General features: G+C 43.2%; 1 protein-coding gene across 9 annotated transcripts in view; it reads left to right on the top strand.

The window, feature by feature from the left end:
• The window catches only part of LOC110536586 (netrin-G1-like), a 262,043-nt gene extending 246,852 nt beyond the window's left edge, over positions 1 to 15,191 (top strand). For all 9 annotated transcript variants that reach the window (XM_090189733.1, XM_090189735.1, XM_036935168.2 and 6 more), the window contains one exon: positions 13,046 to 15,191. In XM_090189733.1, the coding sequence (XP_090045859.1) occupies positions 13,046 to 13,299 (254 nt within the window). In that variant the 3' untranslated portion in view covers positions 13,300 to 15,191. The remainder of the gene's footprint in view (positions 1 to 13,045) is intronic.
• The last annotated feature ends 3,511 nt before the right edge of the window (positions 15,192 to 18,702 follow it).

Below are 18,702 nucleotides of genomic sequence, written 5' to 3'. Positions count from 1 at the left end.
TAGTTTATCTATTCCCCTCGACTTTCTCCTCAGTTGTAGTTTACCTCTTCCTTCTCGACTGTCTCTACAGTTATAGTTTCCGACTTCGTCCTTGACTGTCTCTTCAGTTTTAGTTGACCTTTCTCGTCGACTGTCTCTTCAGTTATAGTTTACCTGTTCCTCCTCGACTGTCTCTTCAGTTTTAGTTGACCTCTTCCTCCTCGACTGTCTCTTCAGTTTTAGTTTACCTCTTGCTCCACGACTGTCTCTTCAGTTATAGTTTACCTCTTCCTCCTCGACTGTCTCCTCAGTTTTAGTTGACCTCTTCCTCCTCGACTGTCTCTTCAGTTTTAGTTTACCTGTTCCTCCTCGACTGTCTCTTCAGGTTTAATTTACCTCTTCCTCCTCGACTGTCTCTTCAGTTACAGTTTACCTCTTCCTCCTCGACTGTCTCTTCAGTTGTAGTTTACCTCTTCCTTCTCGACTGTCTCTTCAGTTATAGTTTCCGTCTTCGTCCTCGACTGTCTCTTCAGTTTTAGTTGACCTTTCTCCTCGACTGTCTCTTCAGTTTTAGTTTACCTGTTTCTCCTCGACTGTCTCTTCAGTTTTAGTTTATCTATTCCCCTCGACTTTCTCCTCAGTTGTAGTTTACCTCTTCCTTCTCGACTGTCTCTACAGTTATAGTTTCCAACTTCGTCCTTGACTGTCTCTTCAGTTATAGTTGACCTTTCTCCTCGACTGTCTCTTCAGTTATAGTTTACCTGTTCCTCCCCGACTGTCTCTTTAGTTTTAGTTGACCTCTTCCTCCTCGTCTGTCTCTTCAGTTATAGTTTCCTTCTTCGTCCTCGACTGTCTCTTCAGTTTTAGTTGACCTTTCTCCTCGACTGTCTCTTTAAGTTATAGTTTACCTCTTCCTCCTCGACTGTCTCTTCAGTTTTAGTTTACCTCTTCCTCCTCAACTATCTCTTCAGTTTTAGTTTACCTCTTCCTCCTCGACTGTCTCTTCAGTTTTAGTTGACCTCTTCCTCCTTGACTGTCTCTTCAGTTTTAGTTTATCTATTCCCCTCGACAGTCTCTTTGGTTTTAGTTTACCTCTTCCTTCTTGACTGTCTCTACAGTTATAGTTTCCGACTTCGTCCTCGACTGTCTCTTCAGTTTTAGTTGACCTTTCTCCTCGACTGTCTCTTCAGTTATAGTTTACCTGTTCCTCCTCGACTGTCTCTTCAGTTTTAGTTAACCTCTTCCTCCTCGACTGTCTCTTCAGTTTTAGTTTATCTATTCCCCTCGACTGTCTCTTCAGTTGTAGTTTACCTCTTCCTTCTCGACTGTCTCTACAGTTATAGTTTTCGTCTTCGTCCTCGACTGTCTCTTCAGTTTTAGTTGACCTTTCTCCTCGACTGTCTCTTCAATTATAGTTTACCTGTTCCTCCTCCACTGTCTCTTCAGTTTTAGTTGACCTCTTCCTCCTCGACTGTCTCTTCAGTTTTAGTTTACCTCTTCCTCCTCGACTGTCTCTTCAGTTTTAGTTTACCTCTTCCTCCTCGACTGTCTCTTCAGTTTTAGTTTACCTCTTCCTCCTCGACTGTCTCTTCAGTTGTAGTTTACCTCTTCCTTCTCGACTGTCTCTTCAGTTATAGTTTCCGTCTGCGTCCTCGACTGTCTCTTCAGTTTTAGTTGACCTTTCTCCTCGACTGTCTCTTCAGTTATAGTTTACCTGTTCCTCCTCGACTGTCTCTTCAGTTATAGTTTACCTGTTCCACCTCGACTGTCTCTTCAGTTATAGTTTACCTGTTCCTCTTCGACTGTCTCTTCAGTTATAGTTTACCTCTTCCTCCTCGACTGTCTCTTCAGTTTTAGTTTACCTGTTCCTCCCCGACTGTCTCTTTAGTTTTAGTTTACCTCTTCCTCCTCGACTGTCTCTTCAGTTTTAGTTTACCTCTTCCTCCTCAACTGTCTCTTCAGTTTTAGTTTACCTCTTCCTCCTCGACTGTCTCTTCAGTTTTAGTTGACCTCTTCCTCCTTGACTGTCTCTGCAGTTTTAGTTGACCTGTTTCTCCTCGACTGTCTCTTCAGTTATAGTTTACCTCTTCCTCCTCGACTGTCTCCTCAGTTTTAGTTTACCTCTTCCTCCTCAACTGTCTCCTCAGTTTTAGTTGACCTCTTCCTCCTCGACTGTCTCTTCGGGTTTAGTTTACCTGTTCCTCCTCGACTGTCTCTTCAGTTTTAGTTTATCTATTCCCCTCGACAGTCTCTTCAGTTTTAGTTTACCTCTTCCTTCTCGACTGTCTCTACAGTTATAGTTTCTGACTTCGTCCTCGACTGTCTCTTCAGTTTTAGTTGACCTCTTCCTCCTTGACTGTCTCTGCAGTTTTAGTTGACCTGTTTCTCCTCGACTGTCTCTTCAGTTATAGTTTACCTCTTCCTCCTCGACTGTCTCCTCAGTTTTAGTTTACCTCTTCCTCCTCAACTGTCTCCTCAGTTTTAGTTGACCTCTTCCTCCTCGACTGTCTCTTCGGGTTTAGTTTACCTGTTCCTCCTCGACTGTCTCTTCAGTTTTAGTTTATCTATTCCCCTCGAGAGTCTCTTCAGTTTTAGTTTACCTCTTCCTTCTCGACTGTCTCTACAGTTATAGTTTCCGACTTCGTCCTCGACTGTCTCTTCAGTTTTAGTTGACCTTTCTCCTCGACTGTCTCTTCAGTTATAGTTTACCTGTTCCTCCTCGACTGTCTCTTCAGTTATAGTTTACCTCTTCCTCCTCGACTGTCTCTTCAGTTTTAGTTTACCTGTTCCTCCCCGACTGTCTCTTTAGTTTTAGTTTACCTGTTCCTCGTTGACTGTCTCTTCAGTTTTAGTTTACCTCTTCCTCCTCGACTGTCTCTTCAGTTATAGTTGACCTGTTCCTTCTCGACTGTCTCTTCAGTTTTAGTTTACCTCTTCCTCCTCGACTGTCTCTTCAGTTATAGTTGACCTCTTCCTCCTCGACTGTCTCTTCAGTTATAGTTTACCTCTTCCTTCTCGACTGTCTCTTCAGTTATAGTTTACCTCTTCCTCCTCGACTGTCTCTTCAGTTTTAGTTTACCTCTTCCTCCTCAACTATCTCTTCAGTTTTAGTTTACCTCTTCCTCCTCGACTGTCTCTTCAGTTTTAGTTGACCTCTTCCTCCTTGACTGTCTCTTCAGTTTTAGTTTATCTATTCCCCTCGACAGTCTCTTTGGTTTTAGTTTACCTCTTCCTTCTTGACTGTCTCTACAGTTATAGTTTCCGACTTCGTCCTCGACTGTCTCTTCAGTTTTAGTTGACCTTTCTCCTCGACTGTCTCTTCAGTTATAGTTTACCTGTTCCTCCTCGACTGTCTCTTCAGTTTTAGTTAACCTCTTCCTCCTCGACTGTCTCTTCAGTTTTAGTTTATCTATTCCCCTCGACTGTCTCTTCAGTTGTAGTTTACCTCTTCCTTCTCGACTGTCTCTACAGTTATAGTTTCCGTCTTCGTCCTCGACTGTCTCTTCAGTTTTAGTTGACCTTTCTCCTCGACTGTCTCTTCAATTATAGTTTACCTGTTCCTCCTCCACTGTCTCTTCAGTTTTAGTTGACCTCTTCCTCCTCGACTGTCTCTTCAGTTTTAGTTTACCTCTTCCTCCTCGACTGTCTCTTCAGTTTTAGTTTACCTCTTCCTCCTCGACTGTCTCTTCAGTTTTAGTTTACCTCTTCCTCCTCGACTGTCTCTTCAGTTGTAGTTTACCTCTTCCTTCTCGACTGTCTCTTCAGTTATAGTTTCCGTCTGCGTCCTCGACTGTCTCTTCAGTTTTAGTTGACCTTTCTCCTCGACTGTCTCTTCAGTTATAGTTTACCTGTTCCTCCTCGACTGTCTCTTCAGTTATAGTTTACCTGTTCCACCTCGACTGTCTCTTCAGTTATAGTTTACCTGTTCCTCTTCGACTGTCTCTTCAGTTATAGTTTACCTCTTCCTCCTCGACTGTCTCTTCAGTTTTAGTTTACCTGTTCCTCCCCGACTGTCTCTTTAGTTTTAGTTTACCTCTTCCTCCTCGACTGTCTCTTCAGTTTTAGTTTACCTCTTCCTCCTCAACTGTCTCTTCAGTTTTAGTTTACCTCTTCCTCCTCGACTGTCTCTTCAGTTTTAGTTGACCTCTTCCTCCTTGACTGTCTCTGCAGTTTTAGTTGACCTGTTTCTCCTCGACTGTCTCTTCAGTTATAGTTTACCTCTTCCTCCTCGACTGTCTCCTCAGTTTTAGTTTACCTCTTCCTCCTCAACTGTCTCCTCAGTTTTAGTTGACCTCTTCCTCCTCGACTGTCTCTTCGGGTTTAGTTTACCTGTTCCTCCTCGACTGTCTCTTCAGTTTTAGTTTATCTATTCCCCTCGACAGTCTCTTCAGTTTTAGTTTACCTCTTCCTTCTCGACTGTCTCTACAGTTATAGTTTCTGACTTCGTCCTCGACTGTCTCTTCAGTTTTAGTTGACCTCTTCCTCCTTGACTGTCTCTGCAGTTTTAGTTGACCTGTTTCTCCTCGACTGTCTCTTCAGTTATAGTTTACCTCTTCCTCCTCGACTGTCTCCTCAGTTTTAGTTTACCTCTTCCTCCTCAACTGTCTCCTCAGTTTTAGTTGACCTCTTCCTCCTCGACTGTCTCTTCGGGTTTAGTTTACCTGTTCCTCCTCGACTGTCTCTTCAGTTTTAGTTTATCTATTCCCCTCGAGAGTCTCTTCAGTTTTAGTTTACCTCTTCCTTCTCGACTGTCTCTACAGTTATAGTTTCCGACTTCGTCCTCGACTGTCTCTTCAGTTTTAGTTGACCTTTCTCCTCGACTGTCTCTTCAGTTATAGTTTACCTGTTCCTCCTCGACTGTCTCTTCAGTTATAGTTTACCTCTTCCTCCTCGACTGTCTCTTCAGTTTTAGTTTACCTGTTCCTCCCCGACTGTCTCTTTAGTTTTAGTTTACCTGTTCCTCGTTGACTGTCTCTTCAGTTTTAGTTTACCTCTTCCTCCTCGACTGTCTCTTCAGTTATAGTTGACCTGTTCCTTCTCGACTGTCTCTTCAGTTTTAGTTTACCTCTTCCTCCTCGACTGTCTCTTCAGTTATAGTTGACCTCTTCCTCCTCGACTGTCTCTTCAGTTATAGTTTACCTCTTCCTTCTCGACTGTCTCTTCAGTTATAGTTTACCTCTTCCTCCTCGACTGTCTCTTCAGTTTTAGTTGACCTCTTCCTCCTCGACTGTCTCTTCAGTTTTAGTTGACCTTTCTCCTCGACTGTCTCTTCAGTTATAGTTTACCTGTTCCACCTCGACTGTCTCTTCAGTTATAGTTGACCTCTTCCTCCTCGACTGTCTCCTCAGTTTTAGTTGACCTCTTCCTCCTCGACTGTCTCTTCAGTTTTAGTTTACCTGTTCCTCCTCGACAGTATCTTCAGTTTTAGTTTACCTGTTCCTCCTCGACTCTCTCTTCAGTTATAGTTTACCTCTTCCTCCTCGACTGTCTCCTCAGTTTTAGTTGACCTCTTCCTCCTCGACTGTCTCTTCAGTTTTCGTTGACCTGTTCCTCCTCTGTAAGGGCTGCAAATCTGGTGTTAGGGAAGTCAGACGCAGGAGAGCAGAACTAGGTAGTAGCCGGAGCAGTTTAATACAAAAAAAGCAACGGCATAAAGAACTCACCGATATGGGTGCCAGACCCGTCGCGCACCAGTAAACATGTGCACAAGCACTTACACCAAACAATTCCACACAAAGACATGGGGGGAATAGAGGGTTAAATACACAACAATAAATGAGGGAAATGAAAACCAGGTGTGTAGGAAAACAAGATTAAACAAATGGAAAATGAAAAATGGATTGACGATGGCTAGAAGAGCCGTGATGCCGAACGCCGCCCGAACTAGGAGAGGAACCGACTTTGGTGGAAGTCGTGACAGACCCCCCTGTTGACGCGCAGCTCCAGCCGCGTGCCGACACCGGCCTTTTTGGAGAAGGCGAGAGCCAAATCGGCATTTTCAGTGGGATGCGCACAGTGGAAATCTGGTCTGGACTTTCCACCGTAGTAGTACCAATGGAAACCCCTAAACATCTCCCGAGCACTCTCGAGACCATCCTGTGAGAGCCCTCTGTGCCACGAAACAGTGGGGTCATGACAGGCTAGGCAGGGTAGGCCTAGCACCACAGGAAACGCAGGAGAGTCAATAAGAAAGAGACTGATTCTCTTCTTGTGATCCACCTGCGTCACCATGCCCAGGGGAGCGGTGGCCTCCCTAATCAACCCTGACCCTAATGGTCGACTGTCTAAGGTGTGATCAGGGAATGGCACAGCCACGGGGACAATGGGGATCCCTAAACTATGGTCGAACGATCTGTCTATAAAATTCCCAGCTGCGCCTGAATCGACGAGCGCCTTATGCTGGAAATGCTGGGAAAATTCAGGAAAAGTGACAAACAAAAACATGTGTGCAACAGAGGGCTCTGGGTGAGAATGGTACCGGCTCACCTGGGGTGACACCAGAGTGCCCTGCCTGCTGCCTCGATCCCCAGAGGAACCAACTGGCACCGACCAGCTGACCACCGACCAGATGGTGCACGAGACAGAACCTCCTCCCGTCTCCCAGCGCACAGCACCTCCCAGCTCCATGGGCATTGGAGTGGTGGTGATGGGGGATGGAATCAACAGACCCCGCTCTGGACGTCCGTGGGTAGCCAGCAGGTTATCCAATCGAATAGACAGGTCCACCAGCTGGTCGAATGTGAGGGTGGTGTCCCTGAAGGCCAACTCCCGACGGACGTCCTTACGCAAACTGCAGAGATAGTGGTCGATCGGGGCCCTGTCGCTCCATCCCGCGCCGGCGACCAATGTCCGAAAGTCCATGGCGAACTCCTGGACGCTCCTCGTCCCCTGCATCAGATGGTAGAGACGTTCACCCGCCGCTCTACCCTCGGGCAGGTGGTCGAAGACTGCCCGGAAACGGCGGGTGAAATCCTCAAAATGGTCCAGCTCCGCGTCTCCTTCTCCCCACACGGTGTTGGCCCACTCCAGGGCTTTCCCTGAGAGGCATGAGACGAGGGCGGACACCCTCTCACTGCCCGAAGGAGCCGGGTGGACTATTACCAGGTAGAGATCTTACTGCAATAGGAAACCCAGGCAGCGTGTAGCCGTCCCGTCGTCCCGGGGAAAGGCGAGACGAATCCCACTGGAACCGGGTGAAAGGGAGGCGAGTAGTGGAGGCCCTGGTTCTGCTGGTGGAGGCACTGGAGGAACTCCCTGTTGGGCAACGCGGTCCATGGCAGCGCCGTGATGGTGGATCATCGCCGCTTGCTCCTGGACGCGCTCCTCGATCCCTATACCATGGGGACCTGCACCTGCTGACTCCATATGGCAGGTGTGGAATTCTGTAAGGGGTGCGTAACTGGTGGCAGTGAAGTCAGACGCGGAAGAGCAAAACTTGGTAGTAGCCGGAGCAGTTTAATACAAAAAACCAACGGCATAAAGAAATAACCGATATGGGTACAAAACCCGACGCTCACCAGTAAACATGTCCACAAGCACTTACAACAAACAATTCCACACAAAGACATGGGGGGGGGGGGGGAGAGGGTTAAATACACAACAATAAATGAGGGAAATGAAAACCAGGTGTGTAGGAAGACAAAACAAATGGAAAATGAAAAATGGATCGACGATGGCTAGAAGACCGGTGACGCCGAACGCCACACGAACAAGGAGAGGAACCGAGTTCGGTGGAAGTCGTGACATCCTCGACTGTCTCTTCAGTTTTAGTTTACATCTTCATCCTCGACTGTCTCTTCAGGTTTAGTTTACCTGTTCCTCCTCAACTGTCTCTTCAGTTATAGTTTACCTGTTCCTTCTCGACTGTCTCTTCAGGTTTAGTTTACCTGTACCTCCTCGACTGTCTCTTATTTTGTCATACTAATCCTCAGGCTGAAAAAGACCCCTAGATGAATATAGATCTCAGTGGAGGCTCCTCAGTAGAGGAAGGGGAGGACCATCCTCTTCATAGAATTTCATAAAAAGAACAATTGTGAAACATAAAAAACCTGGACATTTTTACATAAAACTATTCCAAATATATTCACGTCACCAAATAACTGATTGGTGTTTTGCAATGAAGATCTACCTCAAATTCGTGTAAGGAAAATGGCACCAATATAGAGGGCAGCTGTGCTTCTAGCCCCTAGGGAAAACATTTTTTACAAGAATTTCACTACAACCACAATAACATCTGCTAAACACGTGTATGTGACCAATAAAATATGATTTGATTTGATTTGAAAGCACTGTGTAGGTTAAGACTATGGTGTAGCCGGAGGACAGCTGGTTTCCGTCCTCCTCTGGGTACATTGATTTATATACTAAACCTAGGAGGCTAATGGTTCTCAACCACTTCCATCGACTTAGACAGAAATTATGACAACATCCAGAGGACGTTCTCAAACCTATCAGAGGTCTTGCAGCATGACCTAACATGTTGTCCACCCAATTACAGGATCATTAATTAATCTAGTACTGTAAGCATAAGCTACAGCTAGCTAGCACTGCAGTGCATATAATGTGTTGAGTAGTTGACTTAAAGAAAGAAAAATACAATAGTTAAACAATTTTGAACAAATTGATTTCTTGAAGAAGAAGCAAGAGAGAGCGAGAGCTAGCTATATTTCGTTGTGTATATTTTTTCACTTTCTCTAAGCTAGCGAATGCAGCTAGCCTACTCAGCTAGCCTACTCAAACACCCAGCTCAAACAGAGACGTATGCTATGTTAGCTAGCTGGCTATGGCCATCCAACATGGGAACTCTTCCAAGTCAAGGTAAGCTTTTGGTTTTATTAATTTATTGCCACCAGGGCCCTCGGTGTAACTGCTAAACTGCTTTCTGACTGTACACTGTACTGCATGATTGTAGCAGGTTTACCAACACGTTAGTTCTAGTAGCTATATTGACTATGACGTTAGCTAATAATGGTGACAATGATGTAGGCTGTGTGTAGCGGTGAGCGGTTATGATATGAAGGTTTGGCTTGGAAAGATTTTTTAATCTGATCATAGACAGCTGATGTGTTGTGCACTGAAGTCCAAAAGTGAAGGGAAAAGGTTAGAGGAGGAGAGCACGAAGATGCGAGAAGGAATTATTGCATGCAACAATCAAAGTGATCATGCTGCTTGTATGTTGCTGCTATGAAAGTGAACTGTGTTTGCGTGTGATCAGGGGTGTATTTATTCCACCTATTCTGTTGAAAAACTTTCTTAAACAAATGCAAACAGGGATAAACATGGCTGAATTTGTATAGGGAAAATTTGAGTATCATGTATTAGCCAATTTTATTTTATTTATTTCATCCTTATTTTACCAATTAAGTTGACTGAGAACACATTCTCATTTACAGCAACGACCTGGGGAATATTTACAGGGGAGAGAAAGGGGGGTGAATGAATCAATTGGAAGCTGGGGATGATTAGGTGACCATGATGGTATGAAGGCCAGATTGGGAATTTAGCCACGATACCGGGTTTAACACCCCTACTCTTACTATAAGTGCCATGGGATCTTTAGTGACCACAGAGAGTCAGGTCATCCGTTTAACGTCCCATCCAAAAGATGGCACCCTACACAGGGCAGTGTCCCCAATCATTTTTTTTAGACTAGAGGAAAGAGTCCCTCCTACTGGCTCTCCAACACCACTTCAAGCAGCATCTGGTCTCCGATCCAGGGACCGACCAGGATCAACCCTATTTACCTTCAGAGGCAAGCCAGCAGTGGGATGCAGGGTGGTATCCTGCTGGCTAAAACTTCCTAATGTTACATTAAGCTGGATGAATTAAATACGAATGACCAAAATATAAATAAGGCCATGCTCATTAAAAAAACAATTGTCCTCCCTCATTTTGTATAGCCACTGATAGAGTTATTGGAACAACTGTATCCTTACTTAGTGTAGCTCAGCTCCAACCCCTAAGCCTGTGCTGTGAGCAGTGGGACAATGTGAAGGTAACAGAGACACAAAGAGATGCGTGTCCAAGGTGGACCAGGAACTCTCCCAGGGGTAAAACATCACAGGTAGGAAGGCAACATCTCCTGGGCTCAGCACCCTGGTAGGGCATGAGGGGACAGGGAGACAGAGGAGGGAGGGAGAGGCATAGGAGAGAGACAGACAGAGAGGGAAAAGAGAGAGAAAGATATATATATATATATATATATATATATATAGAGAGCGAGAGAGAGAGAGAGAGAGAGAGAGAAATAGAGAGATATATAAGAGAGTAGCCTTCCCCAGGAAGACAGGGATAGAAAAACTAAAAAAAGTAACTTCCTGCAGCTAGAATGAATTATTTTCAGGTCAGGCCTCTCAACACAGAAAGCAGAATCTATCCCACCTCTTTTAGTCTGACTAATGTAGTCTTTAGAACTCTGTCCAAGTTTACCATCACTTCATTTAACTGTCACCATTACTGCTCTCCTCCCTCTTCTACCAACTCTCTGGTAACACTTTGGTATTGATCTGTCAGTGTTAAGTGGTTCAGTGGTTAATGGCTGCTCTTTTCCTTCCACTGCATTTCTGGCCCTTAATCCAAACCCTGTTGTATTATTAGAGTATCAGTAAGAAGCATTATCTACGTGGTAGGAATAACATATTTCTAGGACCTACAAGTCTCATCAGAATGCATTGCCTGTAGATAGAGAATTAATATGCACACACCATCCTTTGTCAGGGCAAAACCAATAAGGCCCCTCTTGCAAAATAATCATATTTTTGCAAAGGGCAATTGGAGATAAAAATGTATGGACAAAACGAAAGGTTGATGTTTAATTAATAGAGTCTTGTCCATGTCAGGATTACTTCAGGGACCCTAGGGGTAAAACATGTCTTTTTAATTAATTCACTTGATTACTCTCAATGAGATCTTGAGGGGAACGCACACCCCATTACCAAGTTGGTCTGCCTGCCTGTTTCCCTGATAGTATTTGCTGAACCAGACAGTGCAGAGGATAAAACAAAAGATTCCTGACTCATAAAAGTGATGTCATTGTCATGTGTCAAATTGTCTGTTAATATCAAGCCGTCCATTTCAGGATTGCCTTGGTAACGTTGCGTTAATAGTCGTTAACAGGTCTTTTCTGTCTCATTCTTTTTTTCACGTCCATGATAGTAAACAGTTGCTTGATAGTTTACAGGGAAAAGATTCATTAGCATTGTAAAGGAAAAAAACTTTGTTGGACATGCTTGATGACGAACACAAACCCATGATTGGAGTCTGGGACTTGTAGTCTTTTGACAGTGTACCGGTCCATTAAACCCTGTTGGGTTGAACAGACTATTTCTAAATCAAATATAGGCTTTAAAGACATTTAAAAAAAAACAAAAGTTCATACCTGCAGCTGTGGATATGAAAAGAAGTGTGAGGAAGGATCAGTGTCAGTTATTCTTGTAATATTTGCTTTTCAAAATATTTCAGGGGGGGAACATTCAACTGTCACATTGTTTTCCCCTTTCATGAAAAGGCCAAATGAGCTCCATCTCTCTCTTGTTGTGCTGCATTGAGGTGGTCTGGCCCTAGCCTGCTTGTTTTTCACTGTTTATTTGTCTCTCTCCATCGGTTGGTTTGTTAGTTCTGTGCTGGATTGGGTTTGTTGGTTTGTTTGCCTGCAGCTTGCTTGACAGCTAAGCTCCGATGGGAATAGACTGGCCTTGGTGTCCCCGGCTCTAAATATACCCATTCCCACCTAACTCTCAACTCAACTCATATAAAGTCAGTTCAGTGTTTTGGAAATGCCCACGGGCTGTGAGAAACTTTGTGCCGAGCTACGATTCATCACGTGGTGTAGACCCTTCAGTGGGATCCTAGTATATCACTGCAAAATGACGCATGACAAATGGCCCCTTCACCATTTTGGTAATTAATGTAATGGGAATGATAAAAGGAACACATTCAGATTGGGGAGGAACGTTTGAGAAAGACACAATGATCAAGTGCGTTATGCAAAAAATATTTAAATTGTCTTTAGAAGTGGACTGATAACCTAGAATTGTAATAAATAATTCAATTTTGCATAGTGCGTGCAAATGTTACAAATACTTTTAGTTTATTTTAGTTTCTCTATCTATTATAGAATGGAGTTACCTGTTTTGAAATTGGAAGAAGAAAATTATTCATGTAAGAATTTCATAGATAGTGCTGAAAGACCAGCCCTTCATTTTGACCAACACAACAACCAGTTGTATTCACTACAACAGGAGTTGACATGAACTGTAGAACGTATTTGACAAAATCATGTTGGGAATGAAACTGTTACCTTACTGCAATGCAACCAGCTGGCAGTGTGACAACTGTGCCACAACAGCATGGTCAGAATAAATGTCTGGCCAAAAATGTTTGGTAATAATGAGATTATAGTCTTCTTCTACCATTCTTATCCTGTCGTCAATATTGTGGGAATCGGATGGTTTGAAATTGATGTTATGTTCTTTTTTCTTTTTTGACTAAAATTACACATCAGTGAGATTTTGTTTTTGTTGTTGTTTTTTACTAACCAGTATAAATTACTGACATTCATTAATGTTCTTTTTTATTACTGCACTGGTTGTGCTGCATGTGATGCGTTACTGTCATAGTCATGATTGATCTGCAAAGTAGCTCAAATGCATAATTCAACTTAATGCTAAGCAAACTTGCTAGCTACTTCAGTGGATGTTGAACACATTTTTACCTGCAAATGAAAACATTTCTAGCGGCAAATGTGTTAAATTATAGCCATGGTATGAAAGGGATAGTCAACTTGGGGCTCTATGCGTTCTCTGGAAAATAACAAAACTCTGTGAAAGGTCAGTTCCACTCTGCTGGCGATTCGTGGAACACACCTTCCATGTCGTTCATTATTTTCCATTCAACACATAGCCCCTCGTTGACTATCCCTTTCTTATTGCGCTCACTAGAGTGGAGATCAGCTCAGATAACAGTACGAGTTGTAAATCAACATAACAAGTCGGGGTAGTGAGCAGTGCACAGTACTCTGCTCCAGGTGTGTGTATGTGTCTCACATATCTCTCCATCTCTCTCTCAGCCCGAGTGTGTGACAACGAGCTCCTGCGCTGCCAGAACGGCGGTGTGTGTCTGAACAACCTGCGGTGCCAGTGTACCGCAGCATTCACGGGCCTGCTGTGTGAGAAACCCCGCTGTGAGTCGGAGCTGGGGGGCTGTGGTGGGCCCGACTCGGGCCAAGCCGCCCTCTCGTCTACACCACTCTCCACCTTGCTGCTGCTCCTGCTGGGCTCGACGCTGCTCAGAGAGGCCTCCTACAGGCCCGCCCTGCTCTGAGAACCAGAGGCCTACACGGTCTACACTGAACTGTTGGAGCAAACTACCCAATTACCAACTTCTCTACAACAACAACAACCAGATCTACAACGACCATGAGCTTAGTCTACTATACTGTACTGTACTAGCTGTCCACCAGACACAGCAAGGACACACGCTGTCTATAAGGGAATGTGCCAGAATGAAAGCAAAACTTTAATTTGAGTAAAAAAATAAAAGTATATATAGAAATGAGAGTTTAAAAAAATGAAATCAATAAAGAAAAATAAATACCAGATATTTAAAAAGAGTTTAACTTGAGCATTTGCTTCATAAAAAGTCAAACAAGTCAAACAACAGACACCAGTGACCTAAGCCATACCAGAGACTTTTCCCCCTAACTGTCAAAAGGAGGGACTGGAGATGACAGACACTTTGTTCACTTCCTCTCTTATCGCCACGGCAACGGCAGCTGCGACCAATAAGCGACAGCAAGCTCTAGCTAGCAAGGCCAGCAGCTGCTAGCTGCCCCTGTCTTAGGGTGCTTTGGGGTTTGGTGCTGGCTGGACTGAACTGCTTCTGGGCTGAACTGACTGACTGACTGACTGACGAAGAACTCCATAGAACTGTCCCTACCGCTGCTGAAGGGTGGACAGACAGGCTGTTTGAAAAATAAAACCTAAATAGAGAAATTGAGGCAGAGGGAAAATAAAAAAGGAAATGTAAGCATTCTTTGCTGTCAGTGCATTGTGGATATAAGGAAATCCATCCGGATTTTGATCCGGAGATCAAAAATCTTGCCCACCTCTCTCTCTCAGTCTGTCTGTCTCTCTCTCTCTCTCTTGCTTTCTTTCTCTCTTATTCTCATCTCTCTGTCGCCCTCTCTCTTTCTCTCTGTCTCGCTCTCTTTCTGTTGGGCTCCCGAGTGGCGCAGCAGTCTAAAGCACTGCATCTTAGCGCTAGAGGCATCACTACAGACACCAGGCTATATCACAACAGGCCGTGATTGGGAGTCCCAAAGGGCGGCGCACAATTGGCCCAGCGTCATCTGGGTTTGGCCGGTGTAGGCCGTCATTGTAAATAAGAATCTGTTCTTAACGGACTTGCCTAGTTAAATAAATACAATTGTCTCTCGCTCTCTCTTTTTCCTTTTCTGTTCTTTCTCTATCTACCTCTCTCTCTCTCTCTCTCTCTTTCTCTCTCTCTCTCTCTCTCTCTCTCTCTGTCTGTCTCCCACTCCATCCTTCTCTATATCTCTCTCCCTATATTCCTCACCTGTCCCCTCCCATCAGTCCCACCCAGCCCCTCTGTCCACTGACCTGTGCTTTTGTGAACGTTACTCTGTAACCCTTGTCGGTTGAAAGATTTTTTTTGTCCGGTGTTAGTGACGCACATGTGTAATAGCCCCATATCCTCCCTCTCCAAAAGATAGCCAGACTACCTGTGTACTTATTTGACCTGTAGACATCTGCATTACCTGAGACCTTGGTCAAAGAGCTTAGTGTTCACTTGAGCTGACAAAGTGCTTAGAGAATCATCAGTGTATTTACAATTTATTTTCTTGACAGAGCAAAAAATACATGTAATAATTATTTTGTACTATTTGCCGAACAGTGTTAAAGTGCAACTTGTTACTGTATCTACTCCAGATGAAAATTAAAAAGCAGAAGAAATGTTTTGGACTTGTTCAGCTTTTGTTTTTGTTATTTATTTTCTTTCACTGGTTTATTTTTCTCTTTTGGTTGCACAGTTTGAGTTTCCTCAGTATTGGCAACGTGCTGGCATCAAAGAATATCGGTTAACATCTACAGTATACTATAGTGTAATAAGATCCCACAAAAGGACATTCTAAATGTTTTCTTGTCGCTTTAACACTGGACAAATTTAAGTGAATAAAAGTTTAAGAAATAAGTTGAGACAACTGTGTTGATCATTGCTTGTTCCTCAGTTGAAAATTCAACAGTGAACAAGCTGCAATAATAATACAAAAAATGTGCATGTACTTTAAGGACACAAACAGTAGTAAATAGTTTTTCCAAGCACAAACATAAACTGATGCGAAGACCTTTAAATACCTTGGGAAAGGATAATAATGGAGAATGCTATAAGCCCCAGTGAAATTTGAATGCTATTTATCTTGAATTCAATCCGGTAAAGATTTGTTTCAGTGAAATGCATTGTGGGGGAGGGAGGGTGAATTAAATATTAACAGCTATCGACGACTACCTGAGAGCCTGTGTTCAAAGTTTATAAAGTGGGTCTTGTCAGATACTAGACAGTTCATCCATAACCTGGAAAATCCAAACCTCACCTCCTGCTGAGGATCTCTTTCTTTCTTAGTTTCTCTAAAAGTTTGGGTTACTTGAAGTTTTACCTTTAGCATTGTTTGTTTAGTTGGAGGGCTTACCTGATGTCCTATGATGTGTTCTCCCTGTTGTTCCATCAGTGTGTATGCTGTGAGGATAATGTACCTGGCCTATGACAATGGCACAATGGCAATGTACATAAAGAAACAGGTTGTTTGAATGAGTATTGCTCTCTAAATGTCAGGATCTCTAGTGGAACTTCATCCAAAAAGTGTTGGAAGAGATTACAATAACATATATTCAACTCTCCCTGGATCCTTGTTATGGAAAACCCCCAGACAATAGCTGCTTATATACTGTGTGTTTATTGGGGCAATAACTACTGTATTTATGCCATCTTCGCATTTTACAGCTTGGCCGACCATAACTGCCACTTTGCAGCCTACTCCCTGATGAAGACATACTATTCGAACAGCCATGTGTTTTCAACGGTGTGCTATATCTTTATAAAACACAAAGTCAGTTGCCTAGGCAGGTCTTTAAATCGCATTTGGTAAAGGCCATTTTTTACTCATTATGTTTCTCAGGAGCGACTATCGGTTGAACAAAAAGTACAATGTAGTTTGGCCGAGTTACAGCAAGCTCAATGATTCATTTTAATTTCTGTGAAGGTCCCTGTTGCAATCCTGACGGAGCCACCAAATTGTATTCAAATCCCAGGATTAGGTTGAATACCAAACCTGCTGGCCCTCTCAACCCTCACAGGTAACATATGGTGGCAGAGATTACACACTAGTATGCCTCTTTCCTCCGATGGAATAATCAACTCTATCAGCTTTACTCCTATTATCTTGGAAATAGTGGTTTCCTGGCATTGGACTTTGTTGATGAGGAAATATAAGAGTGGCAGGCCCCATTACAACAACAATGTAAGAAGCTCCAGGATGTTACTGCCTCGCCCTCTCCAACATTTACACCCCAGAAACGTGTTGATGAAACTAGTCAAAGTCATGGTTTTGTCAAGGTCCCCTACAGTGGGACTCATTTTAAATATACATTCAGGTGTCAGCGTGCATTCTGTGTGGATAATTCAAATAGACTGTAGTCGTTCAGGGAAAAGACTGAACGACTAGATTGCTGTTCTGCAATCTATCTGCTCACTGACTTAAACACACAGAATCACCAGCTCTGTTAGCAAACAATGCTAATGGCTAGCTAGCGACTGTACCACTGGTTCACTTCGCTCTAAACTTTGTTAAGAGTAGTTTTAATGTGTAAAGAAGGGTTCCCCAAATGGTGGTTTCCCGGGCCAAAGATGGCCAGCGGGTGTTTTTTTTTGCCCCCCCAAGTATTATTATTGTTATATTATTTTCATTTTCATTATTGGACAAAAGACTGTACCAACACCAGGAAATCATCTCCAAGTGATTTTTTTTTTTTTAATATGTTCCCAAGTATTCCCACGCATGATAGAGAGACACGTGATGTTTTAGTCAAATATGATATCTGTTTGGGCTTCTTGAGGTCAATTTGCAGTCTACAAATGATTTATAATTATGTTCCGGCCCCCCGACCAGCCGCTCAAGAAAAGAATCGTCCCACGGCTGAATCTAGTTGATGGAGTCTCACAGAATGGAGTCTCACAGAATGTATTGCGAGAATAGTTTTTTTTTTGTTGTTGTTGACCATATTCTTATCTATTATCCTTGTTTACTTGTTATATCGATCCATTTTGTGTTGTTCTGTTGTGTTTACCAACATTCCCTTAATAATGACCCTACCAAGGGAAACAGACCAAGGAGGAATAAAGAGAGAAGATGCCTCTTGAACAAAAATACCAGAAAGACAAAAGGACTCAAGAGATGCCATTAGAAAGCTATGGGTTGTAGTGGAAACGAACAGAAGAGAGTCTGTGTACTATAGGCTAGACTGGACCTGGGTGTAGTCTGCACAACTCAAGCACCAAAGAGAATTCAGACCCTGTGCATAACGGCAGTAACAGAGATATGCACTGTGGGGCTGTATTATTGTGCACTGTCAATCAATCAATCAAATGTTATTTGTCACATGCATCGTAGACAACAGGTGTAGATTATCAGTGAAATGCTAACTTATGGGTATTTTTCCAACAATGCAGAGTAAAGATAAAGGTAAAACACATAAGAAAAATGTGTGAATAACAATAAAGAGCCAAAGTAGCCTAGCGAACACTGAGGGGCTGTATGTGGTGCTGTCTGTAGATTATGCACTGTGTGGCCATTTTAATTACGGAATATTTTGATTTATGTTAGCTGTCAGTCAAACAAACAACAAATAAGTGAAACTGAAACTCAACTCGACGGTTAAGTTTAGGCATTCATTCCGAGTGGGTTAAGGTTTTAGGACTACAGCGCCAGATTTCGGGCACTAGAGTTACTGGTAGTTACCGATAAAATGACACTTCAACATTATTCAAAATATTGTCCTCTTGCTAAATTGATGAATGCAGACATTGCAAAATAGTACAAAACTCTTAATTCCGAGTGGTTAAGGTAAGGGTTAAGGTTGGGATAGGCCTGAGCCTGCAGTAAGGTGTGCTGGGTGTAGCAGGGTTGGGTGAATATTGACCTTGGTCCTGGTTACTGTTTCCCTGCATGGCCCAGATGCTTCTCTTTCTGTGTGATAATCAATGCAGAGATCCAGCCAGAGACAGCAGCCATCGATTTGTGTTCCTTTCTGAGCAGGCGTCTTTACTTATCAAACGCCAGCTCTCTCCACGCTTTCAAACCTGCTATCAGTCTAGTAATGGAACCCAGGGTGTGGGTGTCACTAAATTGTAATCCTGTTTAGAACGACCAAACTCTATTGTCAGAGATTGTTATAAATACAGTGTGTTACAGTAACTTTTATTATACAGGTAACTGGCAAAATAAAGGAAACACTTGTGTTAATCAGGGATACAAAGTATATTGAAAGCAGGTGCTTACATGTGTGGTTCCTGAGTTTGTTTGTTTTTCTTCATTTTTGGTATTCTTTTCACAAGTGTATGGTCATATTTCACAACTCTTTGAACAAAACTCAAAATAGATCATCAAAAAGGCAGTTTTTTTTTCAAAGCTTTAAGCGCATTTTTAATTGA

This window comes from Oncorhynchus mykiss, chromosome 11 (genome assembly GCF_057628025.1).
Source record: "Oncorhynchus mykiss isolate SJ-2025 chromosome 11, ASM5762802v1, whole genome shotgun sequence".
NCBI classification, from domain to species: Eukaryota; Metazoa; Chordata; class Actinopteri; order Salmoniformes; family Salmonidae; genus Oncorhynchus; species Oncorhynchus mykiss.
The sequence above is the reverse complement of the archived record's forward strand: the minus strand, read 5'-3'. Positions and strand labels throughout refer to the sequence as shown.